The 25,072-nt window shown below is 48.1% G+C and overlaps 1 protein-coding gene across 3 annotated transcripts in view; it reads right to left on the bottom strand.

Annotated features, from left to right (window-relative positions):
• Positions 1 to 25,072, bottom strand: part of BABAM2 (BRISC and BRCA1 A complex member 2) — a 462,713-nt gene that overhangs the window by 366,128 nt on the left and 71,513 nt on the right. For all 3 annotated transcript variants that reach the window (XM_063918901.1, XM_063918900.1, XM_063918902.1), the window contains one exon: positions 5,500 to 5,594. In XM_063918901.1, coding sequence (XP_063774971.1) covers positions 5,500 to 5,594 — 95 coding nt within the window. The remainder of the gene's footprint in view (positions 1 to 5,499; positions 5,595 to 25,072) is intronic.

The following is a 25,072-nucleotide window of genomic DNA, read 5'->3' as shown; positions in this document are numbered from 1 at the left end:
CTCTCTCGAGTGGTTTCTTGTCTCTCTTGTTCAGCTGCCAAACATGCTTGTACTTCCTCTGAAGTCTCCTCATGTCTTGCCACTGATTTACTTCTAGCAGCTGTGGAGCCGTGACCCAGACTGGATCGTTTTTTGGTGGCAGGGCTTTTCTGAAACTATGGGCAGTATTCAATAGGTGTGCTAGTTTTTCTCCTTAAAAATGGAGCTGATATTGCGGGTATCGGGGCTAACTGAATAGCCCACGGCAAATCAATTAGATGTGGTAAGTTACAGTAGATAACTGAATACCCCCCTCAGTCCGTGGTTGCGCTTTAACAGTGAATGGTCCTGAAAAGAACCACACTTTTGTGGGCTGAGATGTGAAAAGAAGTAACCTTCGTTTCAAAGTGGTATACTAAAGGGGGAAAGCTTTGAAAAGGAGCACATAAGTCATTCACACCTGGATAACAATGCATATTAGGAGTAAATGACAGGCAGGCATATTCTCTGAGTGTTCGGAATGGGATATATCAGGAGCAGAAATCAGTAGAGCTTCTAAAATCACTGCGGTTTCAGAAATCACTGCCGAGCAGAAATCTCTGCACACCACAACTGGAGACCATGGGCCTAAAGCGATCAGATAGTCGCCAGGGGAGGGTAAAATCGCTGTGCAAGTGTGCGTTCCTATGTGTTGCAGAGCTGCACAAAAATCAGTTTGTGCAGTCTCTGTGCGGCACAGGACTTATCCAATGCGATTGAATCCTGCTGATCGGGGCCGGAGATGACGTCAGACAGCCTCCCTCAAAACGCTCGAGCCTGACTGTGTTTTTCCGGACACTCCCTGAAAACAGTCAGTTACCATCCCCAGGCAGCCTCTTCCTGTCAATCACCTTGCGAACGCTCGTGAGAAAGGATCCTTCGCACCATCCCGTCGCTGACCGCCGATGCCCATTGTAGCCGTCCGATGCGTCATCGCATTGCGGTGCATACACACACGCAGTTCGGATTTGATCGCCCAGCAGCAATTAGGCCCCATGGCTACTAACTGTCAATGCAGATGCAGTGTGACAGTTCATCCTCTGACTCACTTCTCTTCTGCTGGAGCTCTGTCTGCCCCCTACTGGTATATATCAGCCTGCGCCTTCAGATCATTGCATTGTTCAGCACTGGGAGACATACATTTCTTAAGAGAAAATTTCAATTTAGAGCCTCCATGGCCCTGACGAAGCTCAAACATAGCTAAAAACCTAATCCTAGTCAAACCAAACCCCCATGCCAAATTTGATGGAGCTAGCTACAAAACTCTGGGCCTAATTCAGACCTGATTGCTAGCAGGCGATTTCTGCACTGCTGCGATCAGATAGTCGCCGCCTACAGGGAGAGTGTTTTTGCTGTGCAAGTGTGCGAACGCATGTGTAGCAGAGCTGTACAAACAGATTTTGTGCAGTCTCTGAGTAGCTTAGTACTTAGTCGCAGTGATCACATCAGCCTGTCCAGTCCCGGAATTCATGTCAGGAACCCTCCCTGCAAACGCTTGGACACGCCTGTGTTTTTCCAGACAACGGTCAGTTGACACCCACAAACGCCCCCTGTCAATCTCCTTGTGATCGCCCGTGGGGCACAAACCCATCGCTGAGCGGCGATCCGCTTTGTACCTGTGCGATGCGCCTGCGCATTGCGGTACATACGCATGCGTAGTTCAGACCTGATCGCCCGCTGTACGAAAACGCAGCCTAGTGATTAGGTCTGAATTAGGCCCTCTGTCCGCACATAAAGGACAAACAGACAGACGCACTACACTTTCTCTCTTATTATATAGATGAGCCTGCAGGTGTCACCAAGTAGTGTTCATTCTAGCACCTTGCACCTTTCAAAACATGTGCAGTTCCTCTTTCATGCCTGGGGTGTCGCTCTCAGCTCTGGTGCTTCTCAGCACATTCTGGCCAGCATTTTAGTACTGTGATACAGAGCAGAGTGTTCTGAGAAGCACCAGAGCAGAGAGCGACACCCCAGGCAGGAAAGAGGAACTGCACATGTTTTGAAAGGTGCAGGGTGCTAGAATGAACACTAACCAAGTATGAAGTCAGAAGACGATGATACAAAGGGCCTAATTCAGACCTGATCGCAGTTGTGCGGCCAATTATCGAATGACTGCGCATGCGTATGCACTGCAATGTGCAGGCGCAACGCCAAAAAGCAACAGCATGGTATGAAAATTTTGATCGCTAGGCGTAAATAAGGTGATTGACGCGAAGCGGATGTTTGTGGGTGGTAAGTAGCCGTTTTCTGGGAGTGTCAGGAAAAACACAGGCGTGCCCAAACGTTTTCAGGGCGAGTGTGTGACGTCAGCTCCGGCCCCGATCAGCCTGTTTGTATCGCACTGTAGGAGTAAGTCCTGGGCTACACACAGACGGCATAGACTGGAAAAATCATTCGATGGTGAGTGAGTTGCGAGCGGATTTGCAGCTGTCCGCTGTCTGGCGAAGTTTTCGCACGGCGTATACCTGCATTCACACACTTGCGCGGGGCGGGTTTTCACTCCAGCTGGGTGGCGACTATCTGATCGCAGCCCTCTGCAAATTTACAGCACAGCGATCAGGTCTGAATTAGGCCCTTTATCAGCAGGATACGCACGGATACGAGATGGTCTGTAGTTGCATGTATAGGCCAGGAGCGAGTGTGAAAGAGGAGGCGGCTCATGTGCAATCTCTGTAGGGGTCCCCTCCTCTGGCCGGCAGACTCTGATACTGTGCCCGGGTTTACAGCACACGAACCGATCTCGCAGGTGCCATTTTCCCAGTGATTTCTGCAGTCCCGACAGAGGCAAGTTTCATGAATGGGGGCAGGGTGTGCTGTGTGCACTGTTCACATTATAGATACGGCTATGGCGCACGCTCTGATACATGCGCAGTTGTTAAGAAGCCAGAGTTCTGACCACAGAGCGGATTTGCGGGTGGCTCTAAATAGTGCCCTAAATGTGGCCTGTACTGTATAAAGGTCAGTCAGTACCTCAGGAACCACAGACATTTGTTGTAGGCAGATCCCAGTCTCTCTATGATAAATCTGGGACTATTCCCCTCTCTCGTCCTTGCAGCAGCAGTCTTCTCCCTGCAGCGTTCTACAGTGTGTTGCTATGGGGACTGTGACTGCTGTGCCCGAACTTTAACCTTCTGGTCAGTGGATTATGAAGCACATGTAGGAGCAATGACCTGATGGATTACACACATCTCCGATGTTTGTGGGTCTGCGCACGTGCAGACCGACTCCTGTGTGATTGCTCGCAGTATCCCATTGGGCGCTGTATGATTGACATGCTGCAGAATTTGGGAGGCGGCAACAGAGACCAAAAACGGGAGCGCGCCGTCCCTGTATATTAGGGGTGCTGAGGCTAGGCTCTGCAAGTTTGGACGTAGTTTTTCGGGCCCGGCAGAAGATTTCTGAATAAGCGGAGGCTTGACTCAGATGGGCGAGGGCTAGGAACATCACACACCAATGGTGATCCAATGCTGCATCTACGGACGCAGCACTCGGATCAGCGCTGCATGCAGGAGGCACCTTTGTCCTACAGACGACTCCTGCTGGAATATTGAAGCATCCACTGCTGCATCCATCCCTGGGCCAGGCCCAATACTTTAGCACCCCTTACCAGCTCAATTTCCAAATGCTTCTATCATTTGGTATCTAGAGCAGTCGATTCTCCCTTCCACCCGCACAAAGACTTGTAGTAAAAACAAACACATGGCTATAGGCTATTAAGAGTAAAGACATCTGGTGGAGGCTGATAATGTCGGGGATTCTGCACCGGGAAGAGCATTATGTGGTACTGCCCTAGTCTGATGCTGTAATGGGTAAATGCACTCAGGTGAGACTGAGCGGGTTGGGTTTGAAATGGCAGTAGTCAGAATACCGTCAGTGGCAACCCGACTGGGGGAAGGTAAGTATAGTTACCCTCCCCCAAATGGCCCCTCAACCCAACCCTAACCCTCCTGCAGTTTAAACCTAATCCTCTCCCCTGCAGCCTAAACCTAACCCTTCCTTCTGCAGATTAGGCCCAACACTCCCTGGGGGTGCCTAAACCTACCCCAACCAAACCCCCCAACCGCAGCCTTAACCTAATACGCCTCTAGGGTGGCCAATCGCGGGTCATTTTTTCAATCATGGGTGTTTGGATTTAAAAATTGTAAATCCCGGGATTACGGGGATACCCAGGATTGGTTTGTTTCCTGTGTCAATGCCCCCCCCCAACACACACATAACTCACCTCCATGGTAACTGGGAGGGAGGGTGGGTAACTTCGTCCGGTTCAGTGAGGTCTGTACGGCGGGTAGCTGGCTGTGCAGCGTGACCTCTGACTTCACATCACGCTGCACAAGGGGAGCCGGGAGCAGGGCATTAAAAAAATGCCCCCCCTGTAGCTTACCTCTCCGCTGGCCTGGCAGAGTGTTGTTCGGAATTCCGGGTGTTGAGATATCAGCGACAGAAACCCGAATTGGATCACTATCCCGGCGCCGGCAGCCTGACACCCGGGACCCCGAACGACACTCTACATTATCAGCTGTGTCGGAATGCCAGCATAAGTATTTTAACAGCCGGGATCTCGACTTCAAGGGCGTCACGTAATAGGAGGACGCGATGTAAGACTAGAACAATATTACACAAAGTCCCATATCTATGGTTGCTCACACCTGTACTCATGAAGAGGTTTGGTTGGGACCCTTCTAGTCCATTAAGATGTGGGTAGAGCATGTTAGCTGCCAGTAGCAAAGAAAGACTCGGCGGGTCAGGTAATTCATATCCCCTGCTAATAGTGACAACGGAATGAACAGGGGTCACTGCCAAACCCTTAGTCCGACATTCACTATACACCACCATCACCAGAACACGGACTCTCCGTGATAGCTCAGTTCTGCTTACAAGTGGTGCCGTCCAACGCCCATTATCAGGAAACAGTGATCTTTCCTAAGGCGTTATAATATCTTTTTACCACTTTTCTCTTAACTTTCCTCCCATGAGTTTATTCAGCTCAGAGAACCATTTGTGTCGGCTACTTTGCATTTATCAAAACGAGTTTAAAGTGCCCCAAAGTAATACGCAGCACACCACAAAATGCGCCACCTAGAGGCCAAACATAAAAAACACTGCAAGAAAAAAGGCAGGAATCTGACCTTTTGCTTTTAGGCTTTGTCTCTGTTGCCAGGTACTGTGACAACTATTTTTATTGCCACTGAAAGACTCTATGACAATGTATGACCTGTTGTAGCTACATGAAAAGACTACTTCTGAAAAGATGGCTGGAGAGCAAAGATTTCGGCAGAACTCGTACGTTTTTTTTAAAGCAGCAAACATTTACAAGGCATCACCAACCTGTTTTGCCTTGTAAATGTTTGCTGCTTTAAAAAAAAACGTACCCGTCTGCCAGGAATCTCGTAGGTCCGGCCGTCTTGCACGCCATTACATCCGGCCGCAAGTGTCATCAGCAAACGGTTATCACAGACAGTTGCATGCGTCTCCATGACTTACCGGGAGGGCGGACGGCTCAGGGAGAAATTCAGCATCCTCTCCAAAGATAAAGTCGGGAGGCAATTCCGGGTACAGAGCATTGAAGAGGATATCCCCTAGAAGACACGTACAGCATAAGCATGTATCACCGTGGAATTTATCACTCTCCAAGGCTTGATAAATCTGGGCCTTAAAACGATGCAGAGAAAAAGCAACTCTTCCATTCAGTACGCAGACTGCAAGCACCACATCACTAACTTCATTATCATTACTTGGTGAAATAACACAGGACTGTTCTGCGGTGATTGCAAGAAATACTCCAGATCTCCAGGATGTGGACTGTTACCTTATAACTATGGGGGTCATTCCGAGTTGATCACTCGCTAGCAGTTTGTAGCAGCCGTGCAGATGCTATGCCGCCACCCACTGGGAGTGTATTTTAGCTTAGCAGACGTGCGAACGAAAGGATCGCAGAGCGGCTACAAAGTTTTTTTGTGCAGTTTTAGAGTAGCTCAAAACCTACTCAGCGCTTGCGATCACTTCAGACTGTTCAGTTCCTGTTTTGACGTCACAAACACGCCCTGCGTTCGCCCAGCCACGCCAGTGTTTTTCCTGGTACGCCTGCGTTTTTTCGAACACTCCCTAAAAACGGTCAGTTGACACCCAGAAACGCCCACTTCATGTCAATCACTCTGCGGCCAGCAGTGCGACTGAAAAGCTTCGCTAGACCTTGTATGAAACTACATCGTTTGTTGCAATAGTACGACGCGCGTGTGCATGCATTGCGCCGCATACGCATGCGCAGAAGTGCCCTTTTTTTTTGCCTGATCGCTGCGCTGCGAACGAATGCAGCTAGCGATCAACTTGGAATGACCCCCAATGTGAATTTCTTCCATCTATTTGGAAAGTGCAAAATCTCATTCAGGATGGACAAAGATGTCAGGACAGGTAACACAAAGCACCATCCACTCTTTTTGCTACATTCACTTTGCGGTGGTAGCTGACTTTTACATGGTTATGAATATTTAATATGGACAGATTTGATTTAAGGTGCAGCTTCAGATCCCACTCTATTCTCTAGACTCAGGATAAGGACATCCATTGGTGAATATCTAAGCAAGTCTAACAAAACAGGCCTTCTGTTCTAGGTCTACCAGAGCAATGTGCTTCCAACTAGTTGTCATTTCTGCCCAATATGACTGTACTGTCTACATTCTATAGGCGGATACTTTCCTATAAGACTATACTACCTTCCATATGAAGATCCTGCCCTATAAGACTACGGGCCTAATTCAGACCTGATCACAACAGCAAAATTGTTCTCTAATGGGCAAAAAACCATGTGCACTGCAGGGGAGGCAGATGTAACATGTGCAGAGAGTTAGATTTGGGTGGGGTGTGTTTAAACTGAAATCTAAATTGCAGTGTAAAAATAAAGCAGCCAGTATTTACCCTGCACAGAAACAATATAACCCCCCCAAATCTAACTCTCTCTGCACATGTTACATCTGCCCCACCTGCAGTGCAACATGGTTTTACCCATTAGAGAACAATTTTGCTGCTGCAATCAGGTCTGAATCAGGCCCAATACTACCTTCCATATGACGATACTGCCCTGTAAGACTTTATTACCTTTCATACGCGGTTGTAGATTTTAACTACTGGGAACACATGCAGTATTTCTCTATTTAACTTCCATCCTGAAGGCTGTGCATATGGTAACTACGTGTGCATATTTATCAAAGTGTGATAAAATTGACAAATAACTGCAGCGATATACCAGATTTTAACCGAAGTGAAACAGAAGGAGACCACTCTATCAGAAAACTGAAAAACTACTTTTAGAAACTAATGTGAGTTCACTTACTATTCCCATCATTCATCTCCATATTGTTTCATCTGGCTAAATAGCACTGAACTCCCTATTTTGGACATTTCCTCGTCTCCCAAAAATGTCATTATTTATTGATGGCACTACTATCTCCTCTAGCCCTCAAGTACGCTGTCTTGGAGTAATCCTAGATCCTTCCCTTTCCTTTAAACCACACATTCAACACCTCTCACAAACCTGCCGTTTCCATCCCAAAAATATTTCTCACCCTGGATGCTACTAATGGTGTGTACACACTAGAGCGACGGGGATTCGTTCCAACGTCGGAGCAAATCCCCGTCAGCCCTAGATTGCGTGTACACACTCGGGCGATGCTAATGAAGGTCGGAAAAAAACATGTTCCGTCCTCCATTAGCATAATACACAGGACGCTTGGTATTATGTGCAGCACATAGAATCAAGGGTCCATCGCTAGAGGTTTGCGGGAACGCCCAATCATGCAAACACACTAAGCGATGTAGGCAAAATGTCGTTAAGTAATGGCATTTCATGCCGACATCACTCTAGTGTGTACCCAGCTTAAGACCGTCATCCACTCACTGGTCATCTCAAGACTGGACTAATGTAATCTCTTCCTATCTGGCCTCCAATTCAAATGCCTCCACTCCAATCTCTCTTCAATGCTGCTTCCCGGGCCATCTTCATCTCCAAGTGTACTACGTCCACGTCCCCTCTCTTGCAATCCCTACACTGGCTCTGCTTCCCCTTCTGGATCAAATTCAAGCTTTTCACCCTCACTTACAGCCACTCACCCATTCACATATCTGATCTTATCTCCCTTTACACTTCCACACTACCTCTCCACCAGTCTACAAAACTTTAAGGCTCTCAAGACCCATTTCTTCAAACCCAGCCATCTCTCATCCTAACTCTCTGCTACATGCTAACTTCTACCCCATCTCTCATCCTAACCCTCTGCTACATGCTAACTTCTACCACATCTCTCATCCTAACCCTCTGCTACATGCTAACTTCTACCACATCTCTCATCCTAACCCTCTGCTACATGCTAACTTCTACCCCATCTCTCATCCTAAACCTCTGCTACATGCTAACTTCTACCCCATCTCTCATCCTAACTCTCTGCTACATGCTAACTTCTACCCCATCTCTCATCCTAACTCTCTGCTACATGCTAACTTCTACCCCATCTCTCATCCTAACTCTCTGCTACATGCTAACTTCTACCACATCTCTCATCCTAACCCTCTGCTACATGCTAACTTCTACCCCATCTCTCATCCTAACCCTCTGCTACATGCTAACTTCTACCACATCTCTCATCCTAACCCTCTGCTACATGCTAACTTCTACCACATCTCTCATCCTAACCCTCTGCTACATGCTAACTTCTACCCCATCTCTCATCCTAACTCTCTGCTACATGCTAACTTCTACACCATCTCTCATCCTAACCCTCTAATACATGCTAACTTCTACCCCATCTCTCATCCTAACTCTCAGCTACATGCTAACTTCTACCACATCTCTCATCCTAACCCTCTGCTACATGCTAACTTCTACCACATCTCTCATCCTAACCCTCTGCTACATGCTAACTTCTACCACATCTCTCATCCTAACCCTCTGCTACATGCTAACTTCTACCACATCTCTCATCCTAACCCTCTAATACATGCTAACTTCTACCCCATCTCTCATCCTAACCCTCTGCTACATGCTAACTTCTACCACATCTCTCATCCTAACCCTCTGCTACATGCTAACTTCTACCACATCTCTCATCCTAACCCTCTGCTACATGCTAACTTCTACCCCATCTCTCATCCTAACTCTCTGCTACATGCTAACTTCTACCCCATCTCTCATCCTAACTCTCTGCTACATGCTAACTTCTACCACATCTCTCATCCTAACCCTCTGCTACATGCTAACTTCTACCCCATCTCTCATCCTAACCCTCTGCTACATGCTAACTTCTACCACATCTCTCATCCTAACCCTCTGCTACATGCTAACTTCTACCACATCTCTCATCCTAACCCTCTAATACATGCTAACTTCTACCCCATCTCTCATCCTAACCCTCTGCTACATGCTAACTTCTACCACATCTCTCATCCTAACCCTCTGCTACATGCTAACTTCTACCACATCTCTCATCCTAACCCTCTGCTACATGCTAACTTCTACCCCATCTCTCATCCTAACTCTCTGCTACATGCTAACTTCTACCCCATCTCTCATCCTAACTCTCTGCTACATGCTAACTTCTACCACATCTCTCATCCTAACCCTCTGCTACATGCTAACTTCTACCCCATCTCTCATCCTAACCCTCTGCTACATGCTAACTTCTACCACATCTCTCATCCTAACCCTCTGCTACATGCTAACTTCTACCACATCTCTCATCCTAACCCTCTGCTACATGCTAACTTCTACCCCATCTCTCATCCTAACTCTCTGCTACATGCTAACTTCTACCCCATCTCTCATCCTAACTCTCTGCTACATGCTAACTTCTACCACATCTCTCATCCTAACCCTCTGCTACATGCTAACTTCTACACCATCTCTCATCCTAACCCTCTGCTACATGCTAACTTCTACCCCATCTCTCATCCTAACCCTCTGCTACATGCTAACTTCTACCACATCTCTCATCCTAACCCTCTGCTACATGCTAACTTCTACCACATCTCTCATCCTAACCCTCTGCTACATGCTAACTTCTACCACATCTCTCATCCTAACCCTCTGCTACATGCTAACTTCTACACCATCTCTCATCCTAACCCTCTGCTACATGCTAACTTCTACCCCATCTCTCATCCTAACCCTCTACTACATGCTAACTTCTACACCATCTCTCATCCTAACCCTCTGCTACATGCTAACTTCTACACCATCTCTCATCCTAACCCTCTAATACATGCTAACTTCTACACCATCTCTCATCCTAACTCTCTGCTACATGCTAACTACTACACCATCTCTCATCCTAACTCTCTGCTACATGCTAACTTCTACCACATCTCTCATCCTAACCCTCTAATACATGCTAACTTCTACCACATCTCTCATCCTAACCCTCTGCTACATGCTAACTTCTACACCATCTCTCATCCTAACCCTCTGCTACATGCTAACTTCTACCCCATCTCTCATCCTAACCCTCTACTACATGCTAACTTCTACACCATCTCTCATCCTAACCCTCTGCTACATGCTAACTTCTACACCATCTCTCATCCTAACCCTCTAATACATGCTAACTTCTACACCATCTCTCATCCTAACCCTCTAATACATGCTAACTTCTACACCATCTCTCATCCTAACCCTCTAATACATGCTAACTTCTACCACATCTCTCATCCTAACCCTCTGCTACATGCTAACTTCTACCACATCTCTCATCCTAACCCTCTGCTACATGCTAACTTCTACACCATCTCTCATCCTAACCCTCTGCTACATGCTAACTTCTACACCATCTCTCATCCTAACCCTCTAATACATGCTCACTTCTACCCCATCTCTCATCCTAACCCTCTGCTGAATGCTAACTTCTACCCCATCTCTCATCCTAACCCTCTGCTACATGCTAACTTCTACCCCATCTCTCATCCTAACCCTCTGCTACATGCTAACTTCTACACCATCTCTCATCCTAACCCTCTAATACATGCTAACTTCTACACCATCTCTCATCCTAACCCTCTAATACATGCTAACTTCTACCCCATCTCTCATCCTAACCCTCTGCTGAATGCTAACTTCTACCCCATCTCTCATCCTAACCCTCTGCTACATGCTAACTTCTACCCCATCTCTCATCCTAACCCTCTGCTGAATGCTAACTTTCTGCATTTTTTATTTCTTTTCATTTATTGAGATTGCTGTATTCTGTGTGTGTTTTTAAAAATATTCTTAATAATCTTTGTAACCTTTTTGTAACTAAAGCTGTGAAGTATTCTTGAAATTAAATATCTAATTTTAGTTCTGATTCTGTGATTCTTATGAACTCAGGGCCCGTGTGGCTCACGTCTACCTATTTTTCTAAGTATTACATTGTGTGTATGACAGGTAAAGCTAAAGATGCCTGCAACGTCCGTAATACATTGAAAAGTCTTTGCTGGTGGCAGCTGAAGGTGTTTGATTAATCCGTGTGTCCAAAAGTGACCCCCCCCGTCGCATGTAGCAATTCTCAAATTGGCAAATTTGTGGAATTGGCTGGCAGCGTCGTGACACTGCCCTAAAAGACAATTCTACCCTCCATACGCAGGTACTGCCCTATAAGATACTACCTTCCATACGCAGATACTGCCCCATAATACAGTACTACCTTCCATATGCAGATACTGCCCTATAAGACACTACTATCCTCCATACGCAGATACTGCCCCATAATACAGTACTACCTTCCATATGCAGATACTGCCCTATAAGGCACTACTATCCTCCATACGCAGATACTGCCCCATAATACAGTACTACCTTCCATATGCAGATACTGCCCTATAAGACAATACTACCCTCCATACGCAGATACTGCCCCATAATACAGTACTACCTTCCATATGCAGATACTGCCCTATAAGACACTACTACCCTCCATATGCAGATACTGCCCCATAATACAGTACTACCTTCCATATGCAGATACTGCCCTATAAGACAATACTACCCTCCACACGCAGAAACTGCCCCATAATACAGTACTACCTTCCATACGCAGATACTGCCCCATAATACAGTACTACCTTCCATATGCAGATACTGCCCTATAAGACAATACTACCCTGCATAGGCAGATACTGCCCTATAAGACAATACTACCCTCCATATGCTACTGCCCTATAACATAATACTACCATCCATACACAGATACTTCCCTATAATACAATACTACCTTCCATATGCAGGTACTACCCTATGGGGGTAATTCCAAGTTGATCGCAGCAGGAATTTTGTTAGCAATTGGGCAAAACCATGTGCACTGTAGGGGAGGCAGATATAACATTTGCAGAGAGAGTTAGATTTGGGTGTGGTGAGTTCAATCTGCAATCTAAATTGCAGTGTAAAAATAAAGCAGCCAGTATTTACCCTGCACAGAAACAAAATAACCCACCCAAATCTAACTCTCTCTGCAAATGTTATATCTGCCTCCCCTGCAGTGCACATGGTTTTGCCCAACTGCTAAAAAATTTCCTGCTGCGATCAACTTGGAATTACCCCCTATAAGACAATACTACCTTCCATACGCAGGTACTGCCCTATAACAAAATACTACCCTCCATAAGCAGATACTGCCCCCATAATACAGTACTACCTTCCATATGCAGGTACTACCCTATAAGACAATACTACCCTCCATAAGCAGATACTGCCCCCATAATACAGTACTACCTTCCATATGCAGGTACTACCCTATAAGACAATACTACCCTCCATAAGCAGATACTGCCCCCATAATACAGTACTACCTTCCATATGCAGGTACTACCCTATAAGACAATACTACTCTCCATATGCAGATACTGCCCTATAAGACAAAACTACCCTCCATATGCAGATACTGCCCTATAAGACAATACTACTCTCCATATGCAGATACTGCCCTATAAGACAAAACTACCCTCCATATGCAGATACTGCCCTATAAGACTGTGCTACTCTTTATAGGAAGATACTGCCCTTTAACACTGTACTACCCTTTATACTAAAGTACTGCCCTATAAGACTGTATTACAGTACCTTTTATAGGCAGATACTCCCCTGTAAGAAAGATCATTGGAAGACTTAGCATAAATGACACTCAAAATCTGGAAACCAATGTTGGATTCAATAATCAAATCCACTATTAACATGGTCTCTAACGCAAATGGTTACAGGTTTATTTTGGACTGGTATCTCACCCCTACAAACTAAGTAAAACATTTAGTTCTTAAGGATGCAGCCACAATAGGATATATATGTAGGGGAGGTGCCAGCCACAATAGGATATATATGTAGGGGAGGTGCCAGCCACAATAGGATATATATGTAGGGGAGGTGCCAGCCACAATAGGATATATATGTAGGGGAGGTGCCCCCTCCAGCTCTGCTTTTCCTGTACTACATTCTCATTTTAATCCATTGCGGTACTCATCTTAATAAGGATCAGAATCTGCGTTATCATACATTGTAAGGTACTGTGGGCCTAATTCAGACCTGATGGCTCCTCTGCGAGTTTGCAGAGGTTTGCGATCACATAGTCGCTGCCCAGACCGAGTGAATACCCGCCGCTATGGTGGCCAATCCCGGAATCGGGATCGGCGGGACCCCAGGATTTAGGGCAAAAATGGCCGGGATTCAATCCTGAGATTGGAAGCTCCAATCCCGGGGGATTGAGGGATCAGCGTTGAGCGTCCACAGGACTCTCAGACGCTGCCCGGCTTCCTTCTTCCGGCTCCCCAGCGCAGCGTGAGAGGTCACGCTGTGCCCTCAGCCGCTGCTGGGAGCCGCCAGTAGCGATCAGAGTGTGTTCCCCACCCGCCCGCCCTCGGTATATGGTGAGTTATGTGTGCGGGGCGGGCAGGGCGGGGTGGGGCGAGGGGGCGGCCACATAGCTAAAAGCCAATCCCGGGTATCCCGGGATTGGCCATTTTTCAATCCTGATACCCGGGATTGAAAAAATGGCCCGGGATTGGCTTCCCTACCCGCCGCGTGCAAGTCTGCGTACGCCGTGCGAAAAGCTTTGCACACACCGGTCAGCTGCAAATCCGTTCTCAACTCACTCACCATCGAATGATTTTTCCAGTCTGTGCGTAGCCCAGGACCTACTCCTATAGTGCGATAGAAACAGGCTGATGGGGGCTGGAGCTGACGTCACACCCCCTCCCTGAAAACGCTTGGGAACACCTGCGTTTTTCCTGACACTCTCAGAAAGCGGCCATTACCTACCCCCAAACGTCCGCTTCCTGTCAATGAGCATGCTACGCCTAGCGGTCAAAAAAGACGCTGGATTATTTTTTGCAGTTTGGACTCGCATACGCACACTACGATCCGTACGCCTGCGCAGTTGATCAATAATCACCCGCCTTGCGAATTCGATCAACATCGATCAGATCTGAGTTAGGCCCTGTATGTCTGAAACTGATCTCTTCCTGATTCACTGCGTGTACCTTGAAGCCAGATGTGCCCTTATGAGGACCTGGAAACGAGGTACGTACTCCCTTTAGGACGAATACAATCAATAACATTTGCTGGATCTGTGCATCACTTAACTGCCACAGTTGAGGAAAATGAATATTCTTGTTTTCTTTTCCTCCAGTAATTTAAAGGGTTAAGCTTACTGCAGATAAAGGGTACATGAGGTTCCTCTGTGCTGTTTGTAGTGTATAGCTCAGCGGGGGGCCTCAGAATAATCAGCGAGCAGCATATGATTTCCGGCCGGCTGATCGGATGAAGATATACGCTTACTCCTCACCACAGCAAAGTGTGGGTATCTGAATTGCAGCCGAATGTAAAAATAAGACTGTGTCGGTGAAAGCGCATTAATGCAGGAACAAACCACACAGGAACCTAATGCTGAACGCTGTGTGGAGGATGGTAACTGCCGGCCAAATATAAACCACTTAATGCAGCGTTTCATCCACTTGGCTAATGTCTTACTCTGGCCGACTGCCCATACCTACATGCCGGTTCCTGTGTCACAAGGATTCAGAAAATAGCGGCCAAAACCATACTGACCTGTACTAGTAATTAAGATCTCTGCCATACCACAAACTGCAGTACAAGTAATACAAGGCTAGGTGAGAGCTGTCCAGCTATGGACTGATGGATTTGTAGAAGTGATTGAAACATTCAATTGTCCTTATTTATCAATGGGGCAGATGTACTAAAGGGGGGTACTCACGGAGCGATAATCTAAGCAATCTGACTAGATTGCTTAGATTTTAAGCATGATCGCTCCGTGAGTAACCCCACAGCGATAGCGATGCGCAGCCCCGCGCATCGCTATCGCTGGTGCTAGATTGGCCAATCTAGTAGGTCGCTCATTTCACCCGCTGGATGAAATGAGTGCCCCCCCCCCCCCGTCTCCCCCACACGCTCAGCACACATCTCTCCCACATCTGCCCGTGAATACGGGCCTTAAGTCTGGAGAAGTGATAAAGCAATGATAAGTGCAAGCTGATAACGCACCAGCCAATCAGCTCCAATATGTAAATTTACATTTAAGAGCTGATTGGCTGATGCGTTATCACCTTCCACTTATAATAAGATTTTACTCACCGGTAAATCTATTTCTCGTAGTCCGTAGTGGATGCTGGGGACTCCGTAAGGACCATGGGGAATAGCGGCTCCGCAGGAGACTGGGCACAGCTAAGAAAGAATTAGGACTACCTGGTGTGCACTGGCTCCTCCCACTATGACCCTCCTCCAGACTTCAGTAAGGATACTGTGCCCGGAAGAGCTGACACAATAAGGAAGGATTTTGAATCCCGGGTAAGACTCATACCAGCCACACCAATCACACCGTATAACTCGTGATATTATACCCAGTTAACAGTATGAACATAACAGAGCCTCTCAACAGATGGCTCAACAATAACCCTTTTAGTTAACAATAACTATATACAAGTATTGCAGACAGTCCGCACTTGGGACGGGCGCCCAGCATCCACTACGGACTACGAGAAATAGATTTACCGGTGAGTAAAATCTTATTTTCTCTAACGTCCTAGTGGATGCTGGGGACTCCGTAAGGACCATGGGGATTATACCAAAGCTCCCAAACGGGCGGGAGAGTGCGGATGACTCTGCAGCACCGAATGAGAGAACTCAAGGTCCTCCTCAGCCAGGGTATCAAATTTGTAGAATTTTGCAAACGTGTTTGCCCCTGACCAAGTAGCAGCTCGGCAAAGTTGTAAAGCCGAGACCCCTCGGGCAGCCGCCCAAGAAGAGCCCACTTTCCTCGTGGAATGGGCTTTTACAGATTTAGGCTGCGGCAGGCCAGCCACAGAATGCGCAAGCTGAATTGTGCTACAAATCCAGCGAGCATTAGTCTGCTTTGAAGCAGGAGCACCCATCTTGTTTGGTGCATACAGGATAAATAGCGAGTCAGTCTTCCTGACTCCAGCCGTCCTGGAAACATAAATTTTCAAGGCCCTGACTACGTCCAGTAACTTGGAGTCCTCCAAGTCCCTAGTAGCCGCAGGCACCTTGATAGGTTGGTTCAAGTGAAAAGCTGATACCACCTTAGGAAGAAACTGGGGACTAGTCCTCAATTCTGCCCTATCCATATGGAAATCAAATAGGGGCTTTTGCATGACAAAGACGCCAATTCTGCCACCCGCCTTGCCGAAGCCAAGGCCAAAAGCATGACCACTTTCCACGTGAGATATTTTAAATCCACGGTTTTGAGTGGCTAAAACCAATGTGACTTTAGGAAACCCAACACCACGTTGAGGTCCCACGGTGCCACTGGAGGCACAAAAGGAGGCTGAATATGCAGCACTCCCTTGACAAATGTCTGAACTTCAGGCAGTGAAGCCAGTTCCATTTTGGAAGAAAATCGATAGAGCCGAAATCTGGACCTTAATGGAACCCAATTGTAGGCCCATAGTCACCTCTGACTGTAGGAAGTGCAGAAATCGACCTAGCTGAAATTTCTCCTTTGGGGCCTTCCTGGCCTCACAGTACGCAACATATTTCCGCCCTATGCGGTGATAATGGTTAGCGTTCACTTCTTTCCTAGCTTTAAATAGCGTAGGGATAACTTCCTCCGGAATTCCCTTTTCCTTCAGGATCCGGCGTTCAACCGCCATGCCGTCAACGCAGCCGCGGTACGTCTTGAAACAGACAGGCCCCCTGCTGCAGCAGGTCCTGTCTGAGCGGCAGAGGCCATAGGTCCTCTGAGATCATTTCTTGGAGTTCTGGTTACCAAGCTCTTCTTGGCCAACCCGGAACAATGAGTATAGTTCTTACTCCTCTCCTTCTTATTATTCTCATTACCCTGGGTAAGAGAGGCAGAGAAGGGAACACATACACCGACTGGTACACCCACGGTGTTACCAGAGCGTCCACAGCTATCGCCTGAGGGTCCTTGACCTGGCGCAATATCTTTGTAACTTTAAGTTGAGGCGGGACGCCATCATGTCCACCTGTGGCCTTTCCCAACGGTGTACAATCATTTGGAAGACTTCTGGATGAAGTCCCCACTCTCCCGGGTGGAGGTCGTGTCTTCTGAGAAAGTCTGCTTCTCAGTTGTCCACTCCGGGAATGAACACTGCTGACAGTGCTAACACATGATTTTCCGCCCATCGGAGAATCCTTGTGGCTTCTGCCATCGCCATCCTGCTTCTTGTGCCGCCCTGTTGTGTACATGAGCGACCGCCGTGATGTTGTCTGACTGGATCAGCACCGGCCGGTGTTGAAGCAGGGGTCTAGCCTGACTTAGGGCATTGTAAAGGCCCTTATTTCCAGAATATTTATGTGTAGGGAAGTCTCCTGACTTTTCCATAGCCTTGGAAGTTTCTTCCCTGTGTGACTGCCCCCCAGCCTCGAAGGCTGGCATCCGTGGTCACCAGGACCCAGTCCTTTATGCCGAATCTGCGGCCCCCTAGAAGATGAGCACTCTGCAGCCACCACAACAACGACACCCTGGCCCTTGGAGACAGGGTTATCCGCCGATGCATCTGAAGATGCGACCCGGACCACATGTCCAACAGATCCCACTGGAAAATCCTTGAATGGGACCTGGCGAATGGAATTTCTTCGTAAGAAGCTACCATCCTTCCCAGGGCTCGCGTGCATTGATGCACCGACACCTGTATACGTATTAGGAGGTCTCTGTCTAGAGACGACAACTCCTTGGACTTCTCCTCCGGGAGAAACCCTTTTTATCCTGTTCTGTGTCCAGAACCATACTCAGGAACAGTAGACGCGTCGTAGGAACCAGCTGTGACTTTGGAATATTCAGAATTCAGCCGTGCTGTTGTAGCACTTCCCGAGATAGTGCTACTCCGCCGAACAACTGCTCCCTGGACCTCGCCTTTATAAGGAGATCGTCCAAGTACGGGATAATTATTTCGGCCATTACCTTGGTAAATACCTCGGTGCCGGGGAAAGACCAACGGCAACGTCTGGAATTGGTAATGACAATCCTGTACCACAATTTTGAGGTACTCCTGGTGAAAAGGGTAAAAAGGGACATGCAGGTAAGCATCCTTGATGTCCAGTGATACCATCCAGGCTTGCAATAATCGCCCTGAGCGATTCCATTTCGAACTTGAACCTTCGTATATAAGTGTTCAAGGATTTCAATTTTAGAATGGGTCTCACCGAACCGTCTGGTTTCGGTACCACAACATTTTGGAATAGTAACCCCGGCCTTGTTGAAGGAGGGGTACCTAGATTTCACCTGCTGGAAGTGCAGCTTGTGAATTGCCGCCAGTACTACCTTTCTCCGAGGGCAGCAGGCAAGGCTGAGGTGAGGTAACGGCGAGGGGGAGTCGCCTCAAACTCCAGCCTGTATCCCTGTGATACTATTTGCAGAACCTAGGGATCCACCTGTGGGCAAACCCACTGGTCCCTGAAGTTCCCGAGATGCGCCCCTACCGCACCTGTCTCCACCTGTGGAGCCCCAACGTCAAGCGGTGGACTCAGAGGAAGCGGGGGAAGATTTTTGATCCTGGGAACTGGCTGCTGGTGCAGCTTTTTCCTTCTTCCCTTGTCTCTGTGCAGAAAGGAAGCGCCTTTGACCCGCTTGCTTTTCTGAAGCCGAAAGGACTGTACCTGTAAATACGGTGCTTTCTTAGGCTGTGAGGAAACCTGAGGTAAAAAAAAATTTCTTCCCAGCTGTTGCTGTGGATACGAGGTCCCAGAGACCATCCCCAACAATTCCTCACCCTTATAAGGCAGAATCTCCATGTGCCTTTTATAGGCAGCATCACCTGTCCACTGCCGGGTTTCTAATACCCTCCTGGCAGAATGGACATTGCATTAATTCTGGATGCCAGCCGGCAAATATCCCTCTGTGCATCCTTTATATATAAGACAACGTCTTTAATATGCTCTATGTTAGCAAACTATTTTCCCTGTCCTAGAGTATTAATATTATCTGACAGGGTATCAGACCACGCTGCAGCAGCACTATTTATGCTGAGGCGATTGCAGGTCTCAGTATATAACCTGAGTGTGTATATACAGACTTCAGGATAGTCTCCTGCTTTTTATCAGCAGGCTCCTTCAAGGTGGCCGTATCCTAATACGGCAGTGCCACCTTTTTTGACAAACGTGTGAGCGCCTTATCCACCCTAAGGGATATCTCTCAACGTGACCTATCCTCTGGCGGGAAAGGGTACGCCATCAGTAACTTTTTAGAAATTACCAGTTTCTTATTGGGGGAACCCACGCTACTTTACACACTTCATTCATTCATCTGATGGGGGAACAAAACACTGGCTGCTTTTTCTCCCCAAAAATAAAACCCTTTTTATGTGGTACTTGGGTTCATGTCAGAAATGCGTAACACATTTTTTATTGCCGAGATCATTTTTTGAGCCCTTGATGGCCTTTGAGACGCCTGGGCAGGCGCGGGCTGAGAAGCCGGCTGTCCCACAGCTGTTTTACGTCATCCAGCCTTGTAAGGAGTTGACATTGTCGTTTAATACCTTCCACCTATCCATCCACTCTGGTGTCGGCCCCACAGGGGACGACATCCCATTTATCGGCCTTTGCTCCACCTCCACGTAACCTTCCTCATCCCACATGTCGACACAGCCGTACCGACACACAGCACACACACAGGGAATGCTCTGACTGAGGACAGTACCCCACAAAGTCCTTTGGGGAGACAGAGAGAGAGTATGCCAGCACACACCAGAGCGCTATATAATGCAGGGATTAACACTATAACTGAGTGATTTTTCCCCCAATAGCTGCTTGTATAACAATATTGCACCTAAATTTTGTGCCCCCCCTCTCTTTTTAACCCTTTGAGCCTGAAAACTACAGGGGAGAGCCTGGGGAGCTGTCTTCCAGGTGCACTGTGAAGAGAAAATGGTGCCAGTGTGCTGAGGGAGATAGCTCCGCCCCTTTTTCGCGGACTTTGCTCCCGCTTTTTTATGGATTCTGGCAGGGGTATTTATCACATATATAGCCTCTGGGGCTATATATTGTGATATATTTGCCAGCCAAGGTGTATTTATTGCTTCTCAGGGCGCCCCCCCCCCCCAGCGCCCTGCACCCTCAGTGACCGGAGTGTGAAGTGTGTATGAGGAGCAATGGCGCACAGCTGCAGTGCTGTGCGCTACCTTGGTGAAGACTGATGTCTTCTGCCGCCGATTTTCCGGATTTCTTCTTGCTTCTGGCTCTGTAAGGGGGCCGGCGGCGCGGCTCCGGGACCGAACACCAATGGCCGGTTCCATGCGGTCGATCCCTCTGGAGCTAATGGTGTCCAGTAGCCTAAGAAGCCCAAGCTACCATCAGTTAGATAGGTTCGCTTCTTCTCCCCTTAGTCCCTCGCTGCAGTGAGTCTGTTGCCAGCAGATCTCACTGTAAAATAAAAAACCTAAAATATACTTTCTTTCTAGGAGCTCAGGAGAGCCCCTAGTGTGCATCCAGCTCGGCCAGGCACAGTATTCTAACTGAAGTCTGGAGGAGGGTCATAGTGGGAGGAGCCAGTGCACACCAGGTAGTCCTAATTCTTTCTTAGCTGTGCCCAGTCTCCTGCGGAGCCGCTATTCCCCATGGTCCTTACGGAGTCCCCAGCATCCACTAGGACGTTAGAGAAAACTGCTTTATCACTTCTCCATGCTTAATACATCTGCCCCAAGGAGTGATAAATTTCACTGTGAGTGATAAATTGCACCAGCCAATCCGCTCCTAACTGTCAATTTTCAAACCCAGCCTGTGATATGGAAGTTAGGAGCGGATTGGCTGGTGCAATTTATCACTCACAGTGAAATGTATCACTCGTTGATAAATAAGGGCACATGTATCATGTGATAAAGAAGGGGTGGCCAAACTTGGTCTTCAGGACTTCTACACTTCACATGTTCCAGATCACCTAGCTGGTGCACAGGTGTATTCATGAACTGACCCACTCTAAAGACCCACAGGTAGTTGGGCATTAATGAATTGTTAGGGGTTCTGAGTGCTGGGGCTGATCAGCTCTTACTTACAGAACACCCCTTTTCCACCAAAAACCCGGGTCCCACCTGGGTAACTGAACGCAGTTTCAAGCTGTGTCATCGCGACTTGAAACCCCGTTCACACTGCAAGGCTGGACCCGGGTTAGTGGTGGGTTTTCACTCTGCCGGCGTTTGGAGATGACATCAGCTCCAAGCACCGGTGATGCCGCTCTCCATAGGCTTTAAGCGTGACCCGCGTCGGATGACCCGTGTTACCAGTCTACAACGCAGGCTGCCCGGGTCCTTCCCTGGCAGTCACCATGGTCGGATTCTTGAGTCACTCAACTGGGTTAGTTTTTAAGGACCCAATCAGCAGAGCAAGGGGAGGAGAGTGTGCTTTTCTGTTCTCACTCTGCTTCTAGACGTACTTCAGCCAATCAGCAGAGCAAAGAGAGGAGAGTGTATCTGTGCGTCAATTACTCTGCTACAGGACGTACTCCAACCAATCAGCAGAGCAAGGGGTGGAGAGTGTGGCAATCACTCTGCTACAGGACGCAGTCCAGCCAATCAGCAGAGCAAGGGGTGGGGAGTGTGACAATCACTCTGATACAGGACGCGCTCCAGCCAATCAGCAGAGCAAGGGGTGGGGAGTGTGGCAATCACTCTGCTACAGGACACGCTCCAGCCAATCAGCAGAGAAAGGGGTGGGGAGTGTGGCAATCACTCTGCTACAGGACGTGCTCCAGCCAATCAGCAGAGCAAGGTGAGGGGAGTGTGGCAATCACACTGCTACAGGACGCGCTCCAGCCAATCAACAGAGCAAGGGGAGGAGAGTGTGTCAATCACTCTGCTACAGGACGCGCTCCAGCCAATCAGCAGAGCAAGGGGTGGGGAGTGTGGCAATCACTCTGCTACAGGACGTACTCCAGCAAATCAGCAGAGCAAGGGGAGGAGAGTGCGACAATCATTCTGCTACAGGAAGCACTCCAGCCAATCAGCAGAGCAAGGGGTGGGTAGTGTGGCAATCATTCTGCTACAGGACGCGCACCAGTCAATCAGCAGAGCAAGGGGAGGAGAGTGTGGCAATCATTCTGCTACAGGACGTGCTCCAGCCAATCAGCAGAGTAAGGGGTTGGGAGTGTAGCAATCACTCTGCTACAGGACGCGCTCCAGCCAATCAGCAGAGCAAGGGGAGGAGAGTGTGGCAATCACTCTGCTACAGAGTGTGGCAATCACTCTGCTACAGGACACGCTCCAGCCAATCAGCAGAGAAAGGGGTGGGGAGTGTGGCAATCACACTCCTACAGGACACGCTCCAGCCAATCAGCAGAGCAAGGGGTGGGGAGTGTAGCAATCACTCTGCTACAGGATGCACTCCAGCCAATCAGCAGAGCAAGGGGAGGAGAGTGTGTCAATCACTCTGCTACAGGATGCACTCCAGCCAATCAACAGAGCAAAGGGAGGGGAATGTGGCAATCACTCTGCTACAGGACGCGCTCCAATCAGCAGAGCAAGGGGAGGAGAGTGTGGCAATTATTCTGCTACAGGACGTGCTCCAGCCAATCATCAGGGCAAGGGAGAACAGTGTAATCCAGCCAAGGTAAATTTCACCCACCGATGGTCATCCCTGCTTTAGTGTTCAATGAGCTGTGGGACAATCAGAGACCAGGGGTGGGGCTTCACGGGTGTCAGGGGGCAGAGCTAGGCTCTGTGTCCCGACACTTAGAGAGAAAAAAAATATATATATTTTTTTTGTAGCCATGTAGCATCAATGGCGGGAAACTATCAGGTTCTCCCCAATCAATAGAAAAAGTAGTCACCATTGGTCATAGGACACTGATTGTTTAAAATCCTCAATGGTCGATGGCCATCCGTACAACCAGCACAGCAAGGGGAGGAGAGTGTGCAGCAGTGCAGACATCTCAGAGTTATGGCATCTGTCACAGGTAGGATGCGGGAACAGGCAGCTGCAGTAGGATGGGAGACTAAAGGTGGGTACACACTGAAAATTATATCTGCCTGTCAATTGATCGGCAGATATATCTATGGACGGATCGGGCAGTGTGTTCAGGATACACACTGCCCGATCCTTCGGGGACTGACGTCATGAACTGGGCGGGCGTGTACACACACCCGCCCAGTTCAGCTGTCAATCACCGCCGGCTGTCGCAGCATGTTTACGGGCGGTCGGCCAACCGCCGTACACAAACAGCGACGCGCCAATATATCGGTAGATATATTGGCCGTTGGCTGTGCTGCGGGGCCGACGCAATACGTCTGTGAACGACGGAGTTCACAGACGTATCGGCTGTACACACTGGCCGACGGACCCGCGATATATCGGCCGTTCAAGAGAACGGCCGATATAATAAGTGAAGGGGAAAAGAGTCCTCAGGCAAGTAAACTACAATGTTTAAAGAGAATGGGGGTGGGGGGTGTTTGGAAAGTAAATGAACCGCTGGGAGTGTGTGCCTTGGGTATAATAAGGTTCATTTACATTTATTTTTATATCTTTCAAATTTTGGGGGCAGGATGTACTAAGCATCGACTCCGCGGTACATACCACGTCTTATTGGGTACATACTGGCATTAATAACATTGGAATGTACCTAGAAACGGTCAAAGGACAGATGTCCTGAAAAGAGCCGTTGTTTGCGATAGAAGAACTCTTCTGGATTTAGGACCCGGCAGTCCCTCTGTGCATGTGGAGAATGACGCTGTGTCTTCTGGGGGTCAGTTTTCGTATTTTTGGTCGCATTTTCCCTTTAGTACATCCCGCCTTTTGTGTCCCGTAAGTAGATGTTACTCTTCAGTGTGTCACGGCAGGAAAAAAGTTTGAGAACCACTGGTGTAATAAAGAAAAAAAAAAACCCCACAGTGCTATCTATGAAAAAAAACCATAGGGGTCTACTTACTAAGCCTTGGATGGAGATAAAGTTCCAGCCAATCAGTCTGAAATGCCATGTCACCGGCTGGGTTTGAAAAATGACAGTTAGGAGCTGATTGGCTGGTACTTTATCTGCATCCAAGGCTTAGTAAATAGATCCCATACTGTAGTATCAGAACAGGATGGAAGGAGGGTGTGCGGTAAATTCTGATGGCCTTGTTAGCAGCATTAGGGAGAAACTGCTCGTTCCGTGCAGGATAACCGGAGAACACGGGATACTGAGGGAACCACAAGAGAACGAAGCTCCGGGAGCAGTGGCAATGTCTCATGCAGATGGCTAATAGCATGGTAATTATGTGACTGGTTATTACAGCTATTCCGAGCCACGCTAAATATAACCTGTGCTGTTGGTGCATAGGAGAGGACAGCACAGCAGCCAGTTACTGCCAATCATCTACAAAGCTGACCCCCCTCATCCCCCCAGTACTCCCTGTATGGGATGGAAGAGGAAGCGGTGATGTGATGTCTATGGAGATAGATTATCTAGATAGATAGAGATATATATATATATATATATATCCATTGTAGAAGAGCCGCACTCACATGTCGTTAATAATCACAGTTGCTGGGGTGCAAAATCCAGGAACAGGTCCTATCAGAACAAAGTTCCACGATACATGTGCACAAATAAGGATGCACTCACCAGACTTCTCCAGGGTGAAATTGATA

Source organism: Pseudophryne corroboree, chromosome 4, assembly GCF_028390025.1.
Source record: "Pseudophryne corroboree isolate aPseCor3 chromosome 4, aPseCor3.hap2, whole genome shotgun sequence".
Lineage (NCBI taxonomy): Eukaryota > Metazoa > Chordata > Amphibia > Anura > Myobatrachidae > Pseudophryne > Pseudophryne corroboree.
The sequence above is the reverse complement of the archived record's forward strand: the minus strand, read 5'-3'. Positions and strand labels throughout refer to the sequence as shown.